General features: G+C 41.3%; 1 protein-coding gene and 18 non-coding genes across 19 annotated transcripts in view; 18 read left to right on the top strand and 1 right to left on the bottom strand.

Moving 5' to 3' along the window:
• Positions 1-20,433, bottom strand: part of cacna1ea (calcium channel, voltage-dependent, R type, alpha 1E subunit a) — a 70,233-nt gene that overhangs the window by 29,661 nt on the left and 20,139 nt on the right. Inside the window, exons 3-5 of the mRNA XM_077607576.1 lie at positions 11,091-11,360; positions 6,102-6,207; positions 5,891-6,030 (exon numbers count right to left, since the gene is read on the bottom strand). Of these exons, the coding sequence (XP_077463702.1) occupies positions 5,891-6,030; positions 6,102-6,207; positions 11,091-11,360 (516 nt within the window). The remainder of the gene's footprint in view (positions 1-5,890; positions 6,031-6,101; positions 6,208-11,090; positions 11,361-20,433) is intronic.
• On the top strand, positions 12,553-12,624 carry trnap-cgg (transfer RNA proline (anticodon CGG)). Its single transcript has one exon. It is a non-coding gene; the product is annotated as a tRNA-Pro (tRNA).
• Positions 12,814-12,885, top strand: trnap-agg (transfer RNA proline (anticodon AGG)). The gene has a single exon. It is a non-coding gene; the product is annotated as a tRNA-Pro (tRNA).
• trnap-agg (transfer RNA proline (anticodon AGG)) lies at positions 13,171-13,242 on the top strand. The gene has a single exon. It is a non-coding gene; the product is annotated as a tRNA-Pro (tRNA).
• Positions 13,370-13,441, top strand: trnap-agg (transfer RNA proline (anticodon AGG)). The gene has a single exon. It is a non-coding gene; the product is annotated as a tRNA-Pro (tRNA).
• trnap-ugg (transfer RNA proline (anticodon UGG)) lies at positions 13,527-13,598 on the top strand. The gene has a single exon. It is a non-coding gene; the product is annotated as a tRNA-Pro (tRNA).
• On the top strand, positions 13,726-13,797 carry trnap-agg (transfer RNA proline (anticodon AGG)). Its single transcript has one exon. It is a non-coding gene; the product is annotated as a tRNA-Pro (tRNA).
• trnap-ugg (transfer RNA proline (anticodon UGG)) lies at positions 13,927-13,998 on the top strand. Its single transcript has one exon. It is a non-coding gene; the product is annotated as a tRNA-Pro (tRNA).
• Positions 14,126-14,197, top strand: trnap-agg (transfer RNA proline (anticodon AGG)). Its single transcript has one exon. It is a non-coding gene; the product is annotated as a tRNA-Pro (tRNA).
• On the top strand, positions 14,484-14,555 carry trnap-ugg (transfer RNA proline (anticodon UGG)). Its single transcript has one exon. It is a non-coding gene; the product is annotated as a tRNA-Pro (tRNA).
• On the top strand, positions 14,683-14,754 carry trnap-agg (transfer RNA proline (anticodon AGG)). Its single transcript has one exon. It is a non-coding gene; the product is annotated as a tRNA-Pro (tRNA).
• trnap-ugg (transfer RNA proline (anticodon UGG)) lies at positions 14,884-14,955 on the top strand. Its single transcript has one exon. It is a non-coding gene; the product is annotated as a tRNA-Pro (tRNA).
• trnap-agg (transfer RNA proline (anticodon AGG)) lies at positions 15,083-15,154 on the top strand. Its single transcript has one exon. It is a non-coding gene; the product is annotated as a tRNA-Pro (tRNA).
• Positions 15,441-15,512, top strand: trnap-ugg (transfer RNA proline (anticodon UGG)). The gene has a single exon. It is a non-coding gene; the product is annotated as a tRNA-Pro (tRNA).
• Positions 15,640-15,711, top strand: trnap-agg (transfer RNA proline (anticodon AGG)). Its single transcript has one exon. It is a non-coding gene; the product is annotated as a tRNA-Pro (tRNA).
• Positions 15,841-15,912, top strand: trnap-agg (transfer RNA proline (anticodon AGG)). The gene has a single exon. It is a non-coding gene; the product is annotated as a tRNA-Pro (tRNA).
• trnap-ugg (transfer RNA proline (anticodon UGG)) lies at positions 15,998-16,069 on the top strand. Its single transcript has one exon. It is a non-coding gene; the product is annotated as a tRNA-Pro (tRNA).
• Positions 16,197-16,268, top strand: trnap-agg (transfer RNA proline (anticodon AGG)). Its single transcript has one exon. It is a non-coding gene; the product is annotated as a tRNA-Pro (tRNA).
• trnap-ugg (transfer RNA proline (anticodon UGG)) lies at positions 20,302-20,373 on the top strand. Its single transcript has one exon. It is a non-coding gene; the product is annotated as a tRNA-Pro (tRNA).

Here is a 20,433-nt window from a genome sequence, read left to right as displayed (position 1 = left end):
TATTTTTTTCCAAACCAAGTAGTAACTAACAATAAACTTTTTTACACATTGTTTGTTTCATGTTATATTGTGACATGCCAATTTTGTTTTGATGTGCTTTGAGATTTAATCACTTGTTTGTAGCAGTTGTAAAGACACACACACACACACACACACACACACACACACACACACACATACACACAGTGGTGCGCTCGTGACACCTGTCAGCGGTGACATGTAAGGACCCGTGACACCTCCACGTGGCGTGAAAAATGTGCTGGGACAACGGCAGGCCATGACAGCGAGAACGTTGTGACTTGAATTGCATGTCACTGTCAAGCGGCCACCCAGAATATCTAGAGTATATTTCAGATAGAGAAACACGGCTGGATGAAATCCAGATTGAAAAGGTTGATGAGCTTGTCTTTCAAACATGTTTCTGAAATAATAATCTTTTAAAAATAACTAAGGCCACTTTATACAACCATTTTGTGTGGGGGAATCTGCGTCCACACGGAAAATGTATTAAAATCTCTAGAAGTGCAGGCCTACCAGCACCAAAAATTTCATGGATGGTCTGAAATTTTCTTCTCTACTCTAAATAACTCTCTTGAATGAGCGCATTCATTAGTTGACTCTCGTTATGTGTTTATTGCAGGTATGCATTTGCATCGAGAAACAGAAAAATGAATGAAAATAGTGGCCAAGTCCTCTAAAATAACAACATGATCTTTGAAAGAATCAGCCAGTTTTATGACTTCTGAAAAATGTTCACTTATAGCATCAATGACCCTATTGGCCTACAGTGCAAGTACGGAGGTGGTGTGTGTCTTGGCGGAATGAGAAACTCTTAAGAAACTCCTACACTAGCACCCTGGAACCCACGCATGCACGTTACTTTATTTTTGTAAAGGTGATGCAAAACAAATCACTACAAGGGTAGCTACGGCAGGTTTACTGTGGTTATTCAACACATTTTAGGTCTTTCATAAAAAAGGCAGTGTTGTTAATCATGCAATGAGCGCCGTATTGCCCCAAGTGAAATATACTTCTGTCAGCTTCTCTACCTGTTAGTTGATTCACTGAGGACACACTGGTATGACTCATGATAGTCTGAGCTTCTTGTGAGAGGATAAGACGTAATATTACAGTGTCCCTCGGCAGTAATTATTTCACCCGAGTCTCCTGGGGCTATTTCTCAGGTGAGTAAGAAAACTGACATCTTCCTCAGGAGACCGAAAAAGAGCTTAAAGGGTATTAGAAACGGTACAAATATTCCCCCCAAAAGGTTGAGGGTGTCAACGGCAGACAATTGAATTAGCAAGAGGGTGACCGAAAATTAACAAGCCATTAGAAAGTTAATTTTAGTCAAAATGGATGGACGTCCATTTTAACAAGGAATTGACTCAATAAATGCCCCACAGTCATAGGGTGTGTCCCATTGGAGAAATACACAGTTTCGCCAGAAATGCTTGACCGCAGGTTCGACAGAGTTGTGAGTGCACAGCACTAACTGTGCATATTATAGTCTAGGGAAGCCAATGACAGCCTGACCTAGGGTGGGGTCCACTGTCACCATGGCAACAACTGTCTGGGACATATGCATCCCTGCTGCAGGCCGCCAGAGTCATCAATTGGGCCGATGACAGAGGGGGAAATACGATTGGAGGAGACCGATCTCCCGTTCTGTCTCTGCGTGTGCTTTATTCGGTAGTCCAGGTGTACGAGTGCCAAGCTAACAGAAGGTGTTGCTGGCTCCATGTCATGTAGTAGTGCTCCCTTTGGCACTCTTGTTATCATTTTGAAGTCCCCCCTCACAAGTTTGTACACAGTAAATAGATAATATCTTGTGAAAGAATCAAATGATCAAGACTCACGCTATTCGAATTACTCACCCAGATCCATAACTATTCAAATTGTACAGTCCAAATAATTTCTGTAACAGAGCAACCTCAGCCAATTACTCCCCTTATTAATGGTTGTAATTCCCCCTATTAAGCCATAAAAAAACGTACAATTGCAACACGGCACATATTTACTCACATAGGGCGCACTTAAAAGTCTAACATTATCTCCAAAGTAGACGAGGTGCCCGATCAGTATGCACTAAATCCAAGATTCTGTAGATGTCGCTGTGTGACGCTGACAGCTTGACTGCCTGAGTACATTGCTTGCTGACACGCTATATTTATATAGTGAAAAGGCGGATGCTTAAAGCATGGCTATTAGCAGTCGACGATTACGTTTTTGTCTGCTACCAGTGACCGAGACGATCCGGGTTAGAGCCAAAATGGGCATAACGAGATTGGTTTTAAAACAAACGTACTTAAAAAAATCCCGTACAAAGTTGTTAGACGGCGTACACAATTTGAAATGATCAAAAAAGATATAAAATACGGTAAAAACGTGTAAGTTGACAGGGAAGACATTTAGGTTTTATGCTTGCCTTGAACGTGAGGGTTACTTAAACAAGTGCTGGGCGTCTCCTATTGCCAGATGTGGTTGTGCTAATGGTAAGGGGGATTGTCACTGAGCAAAGGTGGCAATTAGCATGTAAGACAGAACGCGGACACATTTTCCTCCTCTTTAGCTCCTTATTTGCATGCACTGTTTCCTTTTCCTCCATTGTCATTCTTTTTTTCATCGCCTGCCTACCCTTCACTCACCATATCCAAAATAGAAAGAACCCCATATATAGCACAAAGGCATCTTAGTGAGGGATCGTGGCCTGCAGTGTTGATACAGTAAGCAAAGACTTCTGTCAACACAAACATTGGCGTGTGAGTCAGGGGTTTCCGCTGAGGCCAGCTTTTTATTTCACACTCATGCAGGAAAATAAAAATCTACTACAGTGTTTAATCAGTCGGGGATTCTGCCGGCATGAGTCATGTACAAAAGCGTCAATGAAACTACAAATTCAAATGTGTAACGCGATTTACCTGCTGTTCGGTATTTAAATACAGAATAGGTTTCTGCTTTTATCATAATGAATCGGGTTATCTATCTTGCTCCGTTTAGTTGAACATAATTATTTTACATCGTGGGTGTTGCCTTATGACACCCGAGTTTTTAGATTTAAAGATATTTACTGGCTACTCGTATGTAATACACTGTCAGCATAGTATAGCATAATCAATAAGTTTTATAAATACCCAAAATTATGAGAAAAGGAAATGATGATGAAGGAAATCGTATGTCTCAGTTGACTGTGAATCAGTGTTCCCTCTAAGCTGCGCACGTGCGCAATTGCGCACTACTCTCGTCTTCTCTGCGCAGCAGCAATCATATGGCGCGCAGTAAAAAAAAAAAAATCGGATTTTTTTTTTTTTTTTTTTTTTTTTTTTTTTTTTTTTTTTTTTTTTTTTTTTTTTTTTTTTTTTTACCCCTTTCCCCATGATGGCGCCGTTCAAGCGGCAGCCAGTGGCAGTAGCTCTCTCCACTTATGTTTTTCGTGTTTTACAGCATGTTTTACATGAAAAATTAGAGGGAACATTGACATGCACCTGCTTGTGGCAGGTGTGATACTGGTGTGCCCATAGCGAGCAATGATGATGTCGTGACCGGATGATTCGCCTAAAGACGTTTCGCCGACGGACGTTTGACAGACGGACAGGTCGCCGAATGGACGTTCCGCCGAATGTTCATTCGGCGACCTGCCCGTCTGTCAAACATCCGTCGGCGAAACGTCTTTAGGCGAATCATCCGAGTACCGATGATGTCGCTCACACTGGTACTCGGTGCGCTCAGGGAGGTTGACTTTCTGCTCAGACCAACGAAAAATTAGAGGGAACATTGCTGTGAATGCCAACCGATACTCAGTATTACGTGCGCTACAAGTGTTTGTGAGATTATGAAACTGAGATGCATATTTTACACTCAAAAAATCCGAGTAACAGAATACTTGTGACATTGACATTATATTCAAAACAATTTTTTCAGCAATATTTTTTTTTCTTCTTCTGTGTGGCCTTTTCGACCTTGTACAAAATCCAAATGCCAACATAGCGAGTTCTCATCCAATACAGTCCACAAATATTTAAAGCAGACATTCTAGTGTGATATATTATATTCATTTCACGGAATCCTCCAAATAAGCTATATTTCCACTAAATTTAACTCCATGCAAAATCCCTTAAATGTGACACAGGAGGAGACTCACTTAAAAAAAGAAGATAATTAATCAAATGTCACATGCGCACTTGTTATATGGACTCTATCTGCAGTTAATTATTATCTCACTGTCTGCTCACCAAATATCACTAGCGTACCCCAAAAGCATAACTCAGTGTTTAATGAGGCTACACACTTCAGGTATGAATAAGTATGGTGGATCGGAATGCTCTATAATTACAGTTATTTTCTCACATAATTCTTCACTTAATTGGTAGTCTTTCATATGGCTCAAAAGGGGAAAATAGAGATTTCGCATTTGAATGCTTCTCCTGGATTTTTCGGGACATTCAGGGGACATTTCCTATGCATTATGTGCCACATTTTGTTGATATTTTGGGTCAAAAGGAGCACCAACTGAGATCTTTTTTTGCGGGTCCAAGATGGAAAAGTGTGTCTTATGTGTTGCATGTGACATTGAATTGATCCACTAGAAATGAAAGGGAAGTATTGGGCAAAAACTGAATATAATTTCAGTTTGCCTTTATCTTGGGATTTTTCTTAATATGATAGTATATATGTAAATTTAGAATTATTTTTGTTTTGTTGTCTAAAACACTTGTATTTGGTCAATCATCATTGGTACTGTAAAATGATGCATTATCTGCCAGCTGCTCGCTGTTGTGCGTCAACAAGTGTTTTCAAGGCCATGTTTACATTGGAGCAGCTTGAGACCCTCCCTTGCTCCTCCCCATTGAAAAATATAATTGACATGCATTGTCGTCAATAGAAGTTTAACAGCCATGAGTCATATTCTAGAGTGGAATAAAAGGATTCTTTAATAAGTGCCACTAATCCGCAGGCATACATCTTAAGTCTGAATACAAGACAGCTTCTTTGGTCGTATTCTATTCCACTGTGTGTCTCTGTATGCTGTTTCCATTTGAATAATCCATTAACAAATGCTTGTCTAGCCGTCTTTTATTGAAGCTTCTAATTCCGTAACAACGGTAACTTCTCCTCAAGCGATGTCAATTGATCGACAGGCGAGCCTCACCCCCAAGCCCCTATGTTTGCTTCCTTCCCCTTTCTTACAACGAAGGGAGCATCCTTGAGCCTGAGCCTCAAATGGACTCATTAATAATAGATGATGGCGGAATCATTGAATTCTCTAAGAACGCTGTCAGATTTCCATCAAATTTAATGTTGAAATGTTTCTTATTTCATTTCCATGCGCAAACGTGTATGTGTGTGTCACGTGGTTTTTATCATATCTTATAAGCCGCCTCCCAATTGCCTCACTTAAGATGTTCACCGTATTTTCCGGATTATAAATCACACTTTTTTTCTCCATGGTTTGGCTGGGCCTGTGACTTATATATGTTTTTTTTTTTCTCTGACCACTGACAACTTGTTATGTTTTTTCAGGCTATAGTTATCTGAAAAACTGTTATGTTTTCAGATGTCTATTTAACTTGCTCTCCATTTTACTATGTTAATTTAACGCATGTTTTTTCATGGTTTGTGATAAAATAAAATAAAAAAAAATCTGCTCCCAAAAATGTGACTTGTATTCCACTGCGACTAATATTGTTTTTTCCTATTTATTGGTTGTTTTTTTTGGGCTGGTGCGAGTTATAGTATGAAAAAATACCTTAGATGGTTATAAAAGGATCACCACTTTACAGCTCTATGCAACTCTGAAAAAACCTTCTACATTCACCTCAGCACCCCATAAAACCGAGCTCCATTTAAAACAGTATTTAGCTATACAATCTAACATGTCACAGTGACTCACCCACTGAGGACCACAATGAAATCCATGACGTTCCACCCATTCCGGAGGTAGGAGCCTTTATGAAAGACGAAGCCCAAGGCGATGATTTTGATTCCCGCCTCCAAACAGAACATCCCGATAAAGTAGGGCTCGGTCTTTTCCTGTTGGTGCAAAGAAACCGAGAGGGTCTTAATCAAGGGTTCAGTCAGGCAATGTATGTGTTGCGTCTTACCAATCTCTTTGACATCGGCGTTTTGTCCTCTTCAGGTAAGTGTTGCTCCAGAGCTAGGACAATACAGTTGGCGATGATGGTAGCCAAGATCATGTACTCGAACGGAGTGACAAAGAAGTTAAGGCTTCATTTTGCTCAAGGTGTTCAGATCTATTTGTTTGGGACGCTAAAACTGTTTGAAGCTTTAACCCTTTCAGGGACAGTGGTTACTACAGTGGACAGTTATTCCAAAAGTTGAATGAAGGTTCGTTCATTTGCCCCTCCCAGTGAAAACGGACTGGGCATCTTGCACTGTCAATAACAGCCAATGAATGCCAGTGTTAAAAAAGTGTTTAAAAAAAGTACATAATTCGTGCATAAATGAGTTAAAGTTATTATTATATGTTAGAGACAGTGAGTGAGAATATTTAAAAAAATTAACCAGTCTTTTTATGAACTCAGATTGCTACCATCTCTGCTGTATACCAGGTTAGAGATATAAAAAGGTGGTGTCAAAGTCATCGTAGGGAAAAATGGGAATGACGCTTGCGATACAAGCTCGTGACGAGGAGGAGAAGTAGTAGGCAATGAGACCAAATTAGAGCGTTCGATAATGCGTGGCCAGTGATAACCAGTCAGGTTACTGGGGGGACATGAGAGTTATGAAAAGCTGAATAAAATGAGCAAATACAAATGTGAACAACTTCAACCCTTTTTGCTTCATCTCAGAGGAACTGCCATGCTTTTATGAGGCCATCATCAAGGGGCACACAAGAAAATGTCTTAATAACATAATAGCTGCATCAACAGGAGGCTCTATCGTCTTCTGATTCTATTTTTCATTTCATGCTGGGAAGATAAATGTTGCCTTCGTGCCCTTAAACAGCAGCTAACAGGAGCAAGCGACGAAGGAAGATGGAAGGAGGTAGCCACGGCAACAGGTTTCTTTTCAACTCAAAATTCAAAGATTCGATTCGTCTAAGAATTCTTGTGTGATTTAAGCACAGTTTTAACCACATATAAGGAACACTTGTTGTTATCTTTCAACACTGTAGTGAACCCGATCTCAATTACCATACTTTTTGGACTAGAAAGTGCAGCTGAATATAAGCTGCATCCACCAAATAGGACAAAAAAACTGTATTTGACCCTGTACGAGTCATACTGGATTTTAAAATATAGGTTTCCAAGTAAAAAAATACACATTGTAAACAATTCAAAAATTAGCCACAGGGTAAAAATCAGGGGGTAAAGGAAGGTCACTTAATTCCACTGCAAAGTCCCAAATGCACCAGATTTGACTTGGCCATGATCCTAAAGCTTTAAAACAATGTAAAAATAGTTTTGTTGACATCCGAGACTCAACAAGTATCTGTAAAGTAAGCACTGGCTTCCTCAGTGAGTGCTGTACTCTCAAGCCTTGTGCACCAATTCATTAGTCACGCATTGGTGAGTCATAATGACACTCGCTCGGTCCCGCAATTCTTCAAAACACACGTGAAAAAAGATAAAGCACTATGAGCCAAACACATCCACAGGCTGCAACTCTGGAGGTGAACGTGGGGAAACCAATTTCTGGCTTTTGACACTCAATGGAAACGTTTCAAGTTGAAAGAGGCTGACAGCATCCTTCAGCTAATTAAAGTGCGACTGAGCTAGTGATAAAGGGCGGGACATTTAGAAAGATTGCAAGTTAAGCGATGTACGCATTAACTATATGCGACACAGTCATCCCCTTTGACGCATCTCCTTCACACATCAGCAAGCTGCTTCTGAGAATCAATTTAGAAGATAAATTCAGTCACCCATCAGTCAGACAGCTCTGCAAGTCAATGTCAACTCTTATGTTACTTAGGGCCAAAATACCTTAAGTATGAAGAACATATGACTCTTGGAAAAGTGGAATTTTAATCCTAAAAGGAAAGGAAAAATAGACGCTTGGAAATATACAAGGAAAAAGTATCCTGTTAAATGCTCAGTTTCTGTCTCATTTCCCTTTGACCAAATTAAAATGCAAATAATAATGACAGTTGAATTACAATTCTGAGGGGGTATCATTTGTTTGTAATTCCTGTTTTGTCTCACTGTGAGACCATTTGTTTCAAGTTATTTCAAATATAAATATATTTGGAATGCGTGTCCAATAACATGCAAACAATCTGGTTACCATCACCTTTTTTATCATTGTAGAAAAAGAAAGCAGTAGGCCATATGATACGCTAATGTTGACGTCATAGGATTCAAATCCTTGTTTCTGTTTTTCTAATTTTTTACTGTGCTTATGCCAAATAATGCAAACATTTAAAAAATGTAAACAAAAAACAACTTACCATTGACTTGCATGATAAGCTAATCAAGCCTTTGATAAATATGTTGCATAAAACTAGAAGTGAAGGCTATTTTTCATAAGAATTTGAAGCCAAAATGTCCTCCATTTCTAGAATGAGCCAACAGTTGTCAAGAGTCCAATTATGTATATGTAGCAAAGCTTTCTATCAATATTATTATTATCAATTATTTAAAGGTGTAGGCTCTCAATGGGGTACTTCCCGCCTCAGGAAGACCCAGTGGGGATTAAAAAGGAGGAACAGCTGCCAGTCTTCCTTCAGCCTTTAACGTTAGACTGTTTTGTTAGTGCTACTTCCTCTCCACATTTGCTAAAACTTTCACCTGCCGTATCTGTTAGTCCTTTCTTAGAAACTGAGCGCACTTAGATTGTGTACATAATCATGCTGGGTAGATTTAGCCATCATGAAGAATGAGCACTCCAGTGAACAAAGAAAATCCTCTCATCAAGAGACGAATCAAGCCTACGTGAACACACAATTGACCTTAAGGAGATTTACGTGCTGAGACTGCACATGTATTTGTGCAGTTTTAACTATGTACATTTTGACTGGTGAATATAATTGGTATAGAAATTATAGCATGCTATCTAAATTGTTTGTTTAGATAGCATGCCTTTTCCACAATTTATTGTTCTCTAACACAATTCACAGCAGGTGTTTGATCAATGCATTGAGCAGTACAGTTGATTATATAATTATTTTGGTATTTTATGGAGTGCACATTACAGACTTTTTCATAGTTTTGCTGGGCCTGCGATTTATTCTCAGCCGCGATTTACCATGATTTTCGGACTATAAGCCACTACATTTTAGAGACCCCTGCTATACAGTATCAGTTTCTATTTGCTTGACTGTATAGGCCATTACAGAATGAAATGTTTTTTTGTTTTCTTTGAATAAAGGCATTAGATTGAATTGAAATTGATAGCCAAATTGTGCACACATTTGATTTTGCATCTACTAGACAATTTCTGTGCTTCTCAGTCGATTCACTTACCAGAGCACAGTAACATTTAAGTATCCATTCTTCATCAATCGTATTAGCTAGGAGTATAACACAATGAGTAATGACTGCTTGTAATAGCATATGACAAGGCGATCAGATATCATTACATAAAATTCTTCTTCGTATCTGTTAATCATACACAAGAGAGCTGATTAGATGTAACAGGACACTCCCTCCTGGACAGCACACTAACCTGCATGTTAGTCTGACTTCACTTCCTGTCATTACAGCATATAATACTTGGATTTTCAGTCAGTTGTGTTCTGATGAGAAAGCAAATACTACTGCCATTGGTTCATAAAACAACCGCAGTCTAAACCATTGATCTCACTGCATGTTATATTTCATCTAACTCTGTTTTTAATAACTCCACTGAATTAGCAAACAACACAGGATGCCGGTTCACAATAGACTCGTTCTTTTTTTGTAAGCCAACAGTGGGCCATCCAGTTAAGGCTGTTGAATTGAACGCAACAATAGTAGAGTATGAGCCACACCTGGCTTGGACACCTGGTGAGCTACACTAAAAACCGACACATACACACGCACGCACGCACACACAGCACTAGTGGCGGCTAGCATGTCATCGCAAATGGAATACAGCAAATTTCCTTCCTTTGCAGTAAAGCCTGGTACATAAATCTGAACTATGTGTTATACAGTAAAGTCTCCAAATAAGCAATGAGGCGTCATAAGCTTGGGCTGCCACAATAAATCCATAAATGATCAATTAACAAATGAATCGACAACTATTGCAATAGTCGAGTAACTGTTTAGAGACATTGTTGACCTAAAATCACTTGCCTGATAAAGTCTTACGTGTCAACTTTTGAATAGCAAATCATCAACAATTCAGTTTCCAGTCCTGATATATCGTTGCACCCATACGATATCTATCATACATCTATGCCAGGCGACCAAGTTAGACACAAAGAGCCAAAATTTTAAACTGCAAGAGTCAAAGAGCCACAGAAGCAGCATAAAAAGATCCAAGCTGTTAAATTATTTTTTAAAATATCATTTATGATTTGTTTTTAATGGGCCCTGATGAATTTGAGCGTGTTTTAAGAGAGAATAAATATAGAGAAACATGAAACCAGACAAAGAGCCGCAGTATATACAAAATATGATAAAATGCAAAGAGCCGCATTCATTTTGGCCGGGAGCCGCATGTGGCTCAAGAGCCACGTGTTTGCTAACCATGATCAATGCAGTCAAATTCAACTTCCTTGACTGACAGCACATTCCCCACTGAAATCTACAACCATGATAAATATCAGTTAGGATAAGCATTATTGTGTCGATGAAGTTATATTTTTCTTAATCGAGTGCAGTTGTACCCAATAAATTGACCACGCTGTCCATGGTGCTGAAATTTACGCTTTCTGTTTTACGCGTCGACTTGAGTCGTTTCAAATCGTAACAATTTGACTTCACGAGTTAAAATGCATCCTTTTGTTCCATTAATATTGTCGTCCATTTTAACATGTTCGATATGTGAAAGTATTTGGCGTGAAGTGGAGCTCATCAGTGCGCAGGTGTGCCTAATCAAGTGGCCGGTGCGACGCTGGTGATGTGTGCTCTGAATTTTACGCATTGTGATATTTGCATTTGGAAGGTGACATTCTTATTCTAATATGAAAACAAAAAGGATATGGCCACTCAGTGAGTTTTTTGGCGTACTTGCGGACCACGTTGTCCTCCCCGAGGATGAAGAGAGACCTGTTGACGGTGAAGCAGTTCTCCCGGACGGGGATAGGGTTGTACAATGCCATGGTGCGAGCACGCTGCGCTTTGGTCTGCTTGAAGGCTGCGGGGGACACGCCACCTGTGGACGCGGCCGCTCCATCGCGGCTCCTGTTGCGCTCCGAGCCGCAGTCGCCGGTGCTCAACAACACCGGGACGTCGTCTCCGAAGCGGGCCATTCTGTCCAAGCGTGCACACACACAAAAAAGCAGGCAATTGGGAAGGATGAGACGAGTAGGGTGACAAACAAGGGCGCGGTGCTGCGTTCAATGTCGCTCTGTGTTCAATCACTCCATCGTCACTTTTCGCTTATAAAATAAAACAAAACATGCTCTTCCAGACGACTACTTCCCGGCTTCGATTGCGCATAAAATATAAAAATAGACGCGACTTCAAAAAGTGCAAAACTGAGAGCGCCGCAACAGGTCACATGGAGTCCTCGAGTTTGAAATAATCCATTCGTGCAGGAATAAACTTTGCCAGCCCAGCTCCAAATATGAGAGCCTAAATGCGGCGAGAGGGAGGGAGGGAGGCAAGCCACCTCAACACTACATTTCCAAAAGCAGATGGCGTGACGTTTTAGACCACGCCCCCTCCCCCTGGTCCCAATTCAGTTTTGGGTGCAGCAATTATTAGGCAAACAACTGAGAGACATGAACTGTTGCATTAACAAGCGATGAGCCTTGTTCTCATTGAATTCTCATTTTTTAAAGTGGGAATTTGGCACATTTGTGCACCTCTGCGAAGTAAGTGTCCCACAAAGGGCAACTTTGACTCATTGGGTCTCATTGGGTGCGAGAGGTTCTGGTTCCAGCTCCTGGACGATGCCTCTTTTCGTCAAATTGTTGTGTTTAACAAAATTAATTAGATGAAAAGATTTTGCCTAGATTTTTTTCCAATAAATTGTGGTCATTATGACATTAATTCATTCATTATTTATGTTTCAGTAATGTTTGGTTACATTTGACGTTACGTAAAGGTCACAGAGGGTGCCGGACGCTACCCCAGGAAGGAGGCAGGGGACTCCGTGAATCAGTGAACAACCAATCACGGGGCACAAGGAGATAGAAAACTATCCACATCCATCCATCCGTCTGCATCCCTCCCTCCATCCACGTCCATCTGCTTCACTCCCTCCTGTCTACATCCATCCCTACCTCTCTACTTACATCCCAATTTACCTCCATCCTTCCCTCCCTGCCTCCCTTCCCTCCTCCCCACTTCCATCCATGACCATATGAGATTTCTACTTTTGGGGTTATTTTTAGCGGCACGTTTAATTAAGGATTGTGCAATCATAGTCTGGTTTTGCCTTGTGGCATTAAGGTTGGTGACCGTTTCTGAACCAAATGGACATCTGTTTTACACATGTGGCTCGTTGGTCTAGTGGTATGATTCTCGCTTCGGGTGCGAGAGGTCCCGGGTCCAACTCCCGGACGAGCCCTTATTTCTTGGAATTGGTCCCTTTAAGGGGGATTTGGAAAATTAATAACCATTTGAGAACCAAAGGATCATACAATGGCCCACTGTGACCTGTGTCTCATTGGTCTAATCAACCGATATGATTCTTTCTTTGGCTGTCACTTGTCCTGGGACCGTTTCTGAACCAAATGGACATCTCTTATACATATGTGGCTCGTTGGTCTAGTGGTATGATTCTCGCTTAGGGTGCGAGAGGTCCCGGGTCCAACTCCCGGACGAGCCCTCCTTTCTTGGAACTATATTAACTTGAAGGGGTTTTGGCACATTTTGACCACTGAGAACCAAAACGTCAAAAGGCCTTCGTGAGTGGCTCGTTGGTCTAGTGGAATGATTCTCGCTTTGGGTGCGAGAGGTCCCGGGTCCAACTCCTGGATGAGCCCTCCTTTCTTGGAAGTATTAACTTGAAGGATATTTGTCACATTTTGACCATTGAGAACCAAAACGTTAAAGGCTGTCACTTGTCCCGGAACCGTTTCTGAACCAAATGGACATTTCTTTTTACATATGTGGCTCGTTGGTCTAGTGGTATGATTCTCGCTTAGGGTGCGAGAGGTCCCGGGTCCAACTCCCGGATGAGCCCTCCTTTCTTGGAAGTATTAACTTGAAGGATTTTTGTCACATTTTGACCATTGAGAACCAAAATGTCAAAGGCTGTCACTTGTCCCGGGACCGTTTCTGCACCAAATGGACATCTCTTATACATATGTGGCTCGTTGGTCTAGTGGTATGATTCTCGCTTAGGGTGCGAGAGGTCCCGGGTCCAACTCCCGGACGAGCCCTCCTTTCTTGGAAGTGTATTAACTTGAAGGGGTTTTGGCACATTTTGACCACTGAGAACCAAAACGTCAAAATGCCTTCATGAGTGGCTCGTTGGTCTAGTGGAATGATTCTCGCTTTGGGTGCGAGAGGTCCCGGGTCCAACTCCCGGACGAGCCCTCCTTTCTTGGAATTATTAACTTGAAGGATTTTTGTCACATTTTGACCATTGAGAACCAAAATGTCAAAGGCTGCCACTTGTCCCGGGACCGTTTCTGAACCAAATGGACATTTCTTTTACATATGTGGCTCGTTGGTCTAGTGGTATGATTCTCGCTTAGGGTGCGAGAGGTCCCGGGTCCAACTCCCGGACGAGCCCTCCTTTCTTGGAAGTGTATTAACTTGAAGGGTATTTGGCACATTTTGACCATTGAGAACCAAACCGTCAAAGGCTGTCACTTGTCCCGGGACCGTTTCTGAACCAAATGGACATTTCTTTTACATATGTGGCTCGTTGGTCTAGTGGAATGATTCTCGCTTTGGGTGCGAGAGGTCCCGGGTCCAACTCCCGGACGAGCCCTCCTTTCTTGGAATTATTAACTTGAAGGATTTTTGTCACATTTTGACCATTGAGAACCAAAATGTCAAAGGCTGCCACTTGTCCCGGGACCGTTTCTGAACCAAATGGACATTTCTTTTACATATGTGGCTCGTTGGTCTAGTGGTATGATTCTCGCTTAGGGTGCGAGAGGTCCCGGGTCCAACTCCCGGACGAGCCCTCCTTTCTTGGAAGTGTATTAACTTGAAGGGGTTTTGGCACATTTTGACCATTGAGAACCAAAACGTCAAAGGCTGTCACTTGTCCCGGGACCGTTTCTGAACCAAATGGACATTTCTTTTACATATGTGGCTCGTTGGTCTAGTAGTATGATTCTTGCTTAGGGTGCGAGAGGTCCCGGGTCCAACTCCCGGACGAGCCCTCCTTTCTTGGAAGTGTATTAACTTGAAGGGGTTTTGGCACATTTTGAACACTGAGAACCAAAACGTCAAAATGCCTTCATGAGTGGCTCGTTGGTCTAGTGGAATGATTCTCGCTTTGGGTGCGAGAGGTCCCGGGTCCAACTCCCGGACGAGCCCTCCTTTCTTGGAATTATTAACTTGAAGGATTTTTGTCACATTTTGACCATTGAGAACCAAAATGTCAAAGGCTGCCACTTGTCCCGGGACCGTTTCTGAACCAAATGGACATTTCTTTTACATATGTGGCTCGTTGGTCTAGTGGTATGATTCTCGCTTAGGGTGCGAGAGGTCCCGGGTCCAACTCCCGGACGAGCCCTCCTTTCTTGGAAGTGTATTAACTTGAAGGATTTTTGTCACATTTTGACCATTGAGAACCAAAATGTCAAAGGCTATCACTTGTCCCGGGACCGTTTCTGAACCAAATGGACATTTCTTTTACATATGTGGCTCGTTGGTCTAGTGGAATGATTCTCGCTTTGGGTGCGAGAGGTCCCGGGTCCAACTCCCGGACGAGCCCTCCTTTCTTGGAATTATTAACTTGAAGGATTTTTGTCACATTTTGACCATTGAGAACCAAAATGTCAAAGGCTGCCACTTGTCCCGGGACCGTTTCTGAACCAAATGGACATTTCTTTTACATATGTGGCTCGTTGGTCTAGTGGTATGATTCTCGCTTAGGGTGCGAGAGGTCCCGGGTCCAACTCCCGGACGAGCCCTCCTTTCTTGGAAGTGTATTAACTTGAAGGGGTTTTGGCACATTTTGACCATTGAGAACCAAAACGTCAAAGGCTGTCACTTGTCCCGGGACCGTTTCTGAACCAAATGGACATTTCTTTTACATATGTGGCTCGTTGGTCTAGTAGTATGATTCTTGCTTAGGGTGCGAGAGGTCCCGGGTCCAACTCCCGGACGAGCCCTCCTTTCTTGGAAGTGTATTAACTTGAAGGGGTTTTGGCACATTTTGAACACTGAGAACCAAAACGTCAAAATGCCTTCATGAGTGGCTCGTTGGTCTAGTGGAATGATTCTCGCTTTGGGTGCGAGAGGTCCCGGGTCCAACTCCCGGACGAGCCCTCCTTTCTTGGAATTATTAACTTGAAGGATTTTTGTCACATTTTGACCATTGAGAACCAAAATGTCAAAGGCTGCCACTTGTCCCGGGACCGTTTCTGAACCAAATGGACATTTCTTTTACATATGTGGCTCGTTGGTCTAGTGGTATGATTCTCGCTTAGGGTGTGAGAGGTCCCGGGTCCAACTCCCGGACGAGCCCTCCTTTCTTGGAAGTGTATTAACTTGAAGGATTTTTGTCACATTTTGACCATTGAGAACCAAAACGTCAAAGGCTATCACTTGTCCCGGGACCGTTTCTGAACCAAATGGACATTTCTTTTACATATGTGGCTCGTTGGTCTAGTGGTATGATTCTCGCTTAGGGTGCGAGAGGTCCCGGGTCCAACTCCCGGACGAGCCCTCCTTTCTTGGAACTATATTAACTTGAAGGGGTTTTGGCACATTTTGACCACTGAGAACCAAAACGTCAAAATGCCTTTGTGAGTGGCTCGTTGGTCTAGTGGAATGATTCTCGCTTTGGGTGCGAGAGGTCCCGGGTCCAACTCCCGGACGAGCCCTCCTTTCTTGGAAGTATTAACTTGAAGGATTTTTGTCACATTTTGACCATTGAGAACCAAAATGTCAAAGGCTGTCACTTGTCCCGGGATCGTTTCTGAACCAAATGGACATTTCTTTTACATATGTGGCTTGTTGGTCTAGTGGTATGATTCTCGCTTAGGGTGCGAGAGGTCCCGGGTCCAACTCCCGGACGAGCCCTCCTTTCTTGGAAGTATATTAACTTGAAGGGGTTTTGGCACATTTTGACCACTGAGAACCAAAACGTCAAAATGCCTTGACAAGCTCTCTTTTCTTGAAATTGCTACCTTGAAGGGGATTTGGCAAATTGGTGACCATTTGAGAACCAAAGGATCATATTACTCACACGTGGCTCGTCGTTTTTTTGTCAAATTGTTGTGTTTAACAAAATAAATTAGATGAATAGATTTTCCCTAGAATTCTTCAAATAAATTATTATGAAAATAAAATACAACTTTGGCTAACACAGACAGGCACCATATGTATATTCCACTAATTCAGCCATTTTATTGTAATTTTCCCCCACTGACCCAAATTTAATTACCACTCTATATAAAATAGAAATACACTAAATGAAGAATAAACAGCATCATCTGCTCACTAGTAGCCAATGTTCTTTGCAACACGTGATAGTTTATAGATTAACCGTCTGTAAAATGTCAACATCTGTCATTTTGAGGCTCTTTTCCAAGCATTCAAAAGTTCCCCTAAAATATGCCAAAATTGGACAGCGGCACGCCAACTGTTGGCCCAACAAAGCAGCACAGCCGGACAACAAAGACAGACCTATTGATGTGGTCTTATGAAGGGGCCGGTGGTGGTGGGGTCTGCACTATATTTAGCCTTATTGAGATGGTAATGGTTGGAACATGAGAGGACTTTGCATAAGAGTGTGTGTGTCAAAAAACAGCACATTTTGGGGTTGTCTGCAGTTATAAAAAAATGTAGGGTTGGGTTAGTTTCTGTCTAAAACTGGCTTACTATATTTATTGAACCTTTTCAATCTTTGCCCCTCCATTTTCCCACACCAGAATCCTGCTTCCTCCTGTTGTCTTCCTCCTGCACGTTTCCTAGCAACACAACTGACATGTCCTCTATTCGCCGCCCCGTGAATCTGCCACCGTCACCCCTACATTTTCATGGAATGTAGAGACGACGCCCATGGGACTAACGACGCATGCAAGGATGTCGTTACCCTGCTTTTCACTGCGTTGCATGCTCGGTGGGGATGCTACAATTTGTTAGTGAACGCAAACAAACTCCGTCTGTTGCTCTATTCATTGACGCATTCTGTGTGGGAAAATATGAAAAGGAATGGCACTTTTATTGGGTGATAGCTGTAAATTCTTCTGCAATATGCACACAAAGCTTCACTTAATTTTAGATTTTCTTGTTATAGCCATTTCGAAACAAAATAGGAGAATAGATTAATTTCTTACTCTTTCAAACAGAATAATCCCCCCAAAAATATGTATTTTTTAAAGCTTTAATTAGTTTGTAAAACACCTTAACTCATTCCCATTGATGTTGATAGATGCCCAATCAATTTTAAATTATTGGACATTGTCGTCAATCGCACCGTAACGCAATGTGAAAAATGACTAAATAATTAAGAAACCATTATATAATGAGTAAATAGGATTGAATTTAAAAACTGCTCAACTATTTGGCTTCTTCAAAAGTATGCAGGCAGTATGCATGAATTTTATACAGGGTCAAAATAAATCAGATGAGAGAGGAGATTGGCAAAGAAATGAAATAGTTCCCTCTAGTGACTAAATGCTGTCCAGCCTTACTCATTCAAATTATTCCATGATGTCAGGCATAGCCATAAAAATGAATTAACCTTAAAGCAAGTTTAAAATAATATTTTTTTTCTGTGCTAAAAATTATAGGTAAATGTTTTTTAAAACAATATAATTAAATAAAGTCCACCTTCAGACATTATACATGATAGGCCAGTGCACTATATAGGAATTTCCCAATGACTCCAGCAGGGGACAGAGTCAAGTCAACAAAGTCCAGTCTTCACTGCTGTTGTATATTTATGGGCAGAGAGTTTGCTTACCAAGCACCGCCTTGTCATTTGTCAAAACTGGCCCCTTCTAAAGGAACATAAGTCAGCCTGCTGCAATATTTGGCCTCCTTCTGCTTAGGAGTGGGGGGGGAGTGCAGCTGATGAATGGCCCTGAATGCGCACTCGGACAGACGCACCTAGTGTGCCGCCAGCTTTCTGAAGATGCCTGGAGGAAAGTAATGCTGTATTTGGATTCTGATGCTGACCAGACACAAGCAATGTAAATATATTGTGAAGCAAGCCCGTGAAAAGAGCAGTGTCTGAATTGTACCGCAGTACAAAGCAGCAACGTAAGCTGCATGCCACTGACACAACAAGGCTCAAACAGCTTTGAAATTGAAATGTAACCTGTATGAAAGAAGTGCAGGCTCTTTGACAAGGCACACGTTGAAAAAAATTACGGCTCTATGCGTGCATCAGGAGACCGGCAATGGAATACGTTGAGGGTTTGACTGTGGGAGCTTGCTGCTGTGGTGGTTGCAGATGCTTTTGAGAGGTCAAATGTCTTGATTTAATATATTAAGATATTATTAAATGTCAGTCTGCTCACATTTAAGAGCGTTCATTGTAGAAATAGCACAACAATAAGTTCAAAGAACATTTTAAAATTTCCTTTTTACCTCTTTTTTCCAAATAAATTATTGCTTGTCTCAACCATGTTATTTCATTTGAAAGGATAAAGTCAGCTACACACACATAATCGGTAATTGGTCATTGGTATTGAGTTCTAGGTATTTGAGGCACGGACAGAGAAGGTCCTTTGGCCGAATGCACTCTTTTTGAAGGGAACTACACAGTCACCTCTAGAGCCAGCCCTTGTTGATGTGTTGGAATTTTTTGGGGCAAAATCTTTTAGTGGAGGAGGAGCTTTGTAATGGAATATTTTTTGTTCCTTTACATTGTGTATTTTTTGGCTGGTGCGACCGAAAAATAAAGTACTTGTACTGAAAGCAGTTAATACTCCACATAAACCGCATCCTCTGCATTATCAGCAGATCTATTGAGTTCAATAATTAAACATCAACTCAACACTGATCTATACAAGTACTTAGAAAACGATGCATGCTTGGACTCGATGTTTACCTGAATGTGAAATGCAGAGGAGGGCGTGTGTGCAAGTGGTGCGCATGACAAGCAGCAGGCCATTTTTCACCAAAGTGTTTCCTCTGGGGGATTGTGGTCTTGTTGGGAAAACAGGGCACAGGCCCAAGATGCATGGTAACAACATGCTCAGAGCTATAAATCTAAAAAAGATGGGGATTAAAAGGAGTGCGGACACCCTGGTGAGAAGAAATATAGGCCAGCTAGAGATGTAAAACATCTCAATTCGTAAACAAAGAGGTAAGCTTTGTTTTACTAGTTCATAACATTGTGTGGCAGTAGTCATGGATGGCAACGAGCTTATTTTGCGTAGCGATTCATGATTCTGGGTAGCCCAGTGCATCTACTGGATCGCATGTTCACATGATTTTTCTATTTCTTTTTTCTATTTTTTTCCTCGAGATTGACAACTAAAGCATAAAAACATTATCTTTGGAAGAGAGAAAAAGCAGTAAAACTCACAAAAACTAAAAGATGCATGTATAAAGATCAATTAATCCAACATCGGAAATTAGTTGACAACTATTTTTAATAGTCGGATGACAATCGTTTTGAGACAATTGCTAACTTCGAATCATGTTTTGAGCTGCTTAAGAGCATTTTTCTCTTTTTCCCCAAATTAAAAAAAACATTTTTTATGGTTTAAAAAGGAAAGATATGTAAATATTATCCTTAATTATATTCTTTCTAATTTAGATTTTATTAATAAAAACAATGGGAACACATTTTGATAACCTCCACTATCAATTTATCTTTTAGTTTAAGGATTAAATTAAACAAAACCCCAAAAATGACAAAGGAAATATTCCCATTTTGGTTTTTAAATGTTCATTTTTAGTTCATTTTAATTGGTACAGTGATCCACTTGCATGAATGCAGTGAATGGTCGGTCATCTGTCTCAATGTATACCCTTCAGCTGACTGGTGACCAGTCTAGGGTGTAGTCCACCTTTCACCCAAAGTCAGCTGGGATAAGCTCCAGCAACCCTTACGAGAATGCGTGGTATGGAAAAATGAAAGAATTATTACACATGTGGCTTGTTGGTCTAGTGGTATGATTCTCGCTTTGGGTGCGAGAGGTCCTGGGTCCAACTCCCGGACGAGCCCTAATTTCTTGGCTCCTTAAAGGGAGCAAATTAAGAGAGACCCAAAGGGTCACACAATGGC

Source organism: Stigmatopora argus, chromosome 8, assembly GCF_051989625.1.
Source record: "Stigmatopora argus isolate UIUO_Sarg chromosome 8, RoL_Sarg_1.0, whole genome shotgun sequence".
NCBI lineage: Eukaryota > Metazoa > Chordata > Actinopteri > Syngnathiformes > Syngnathidae > Stigmatopora > Stigmatopora argus.
Note: the sequence above shows the minus strand (reverse complement) of the source record. Positions and strands in the feature narration are given on the sequence as shown.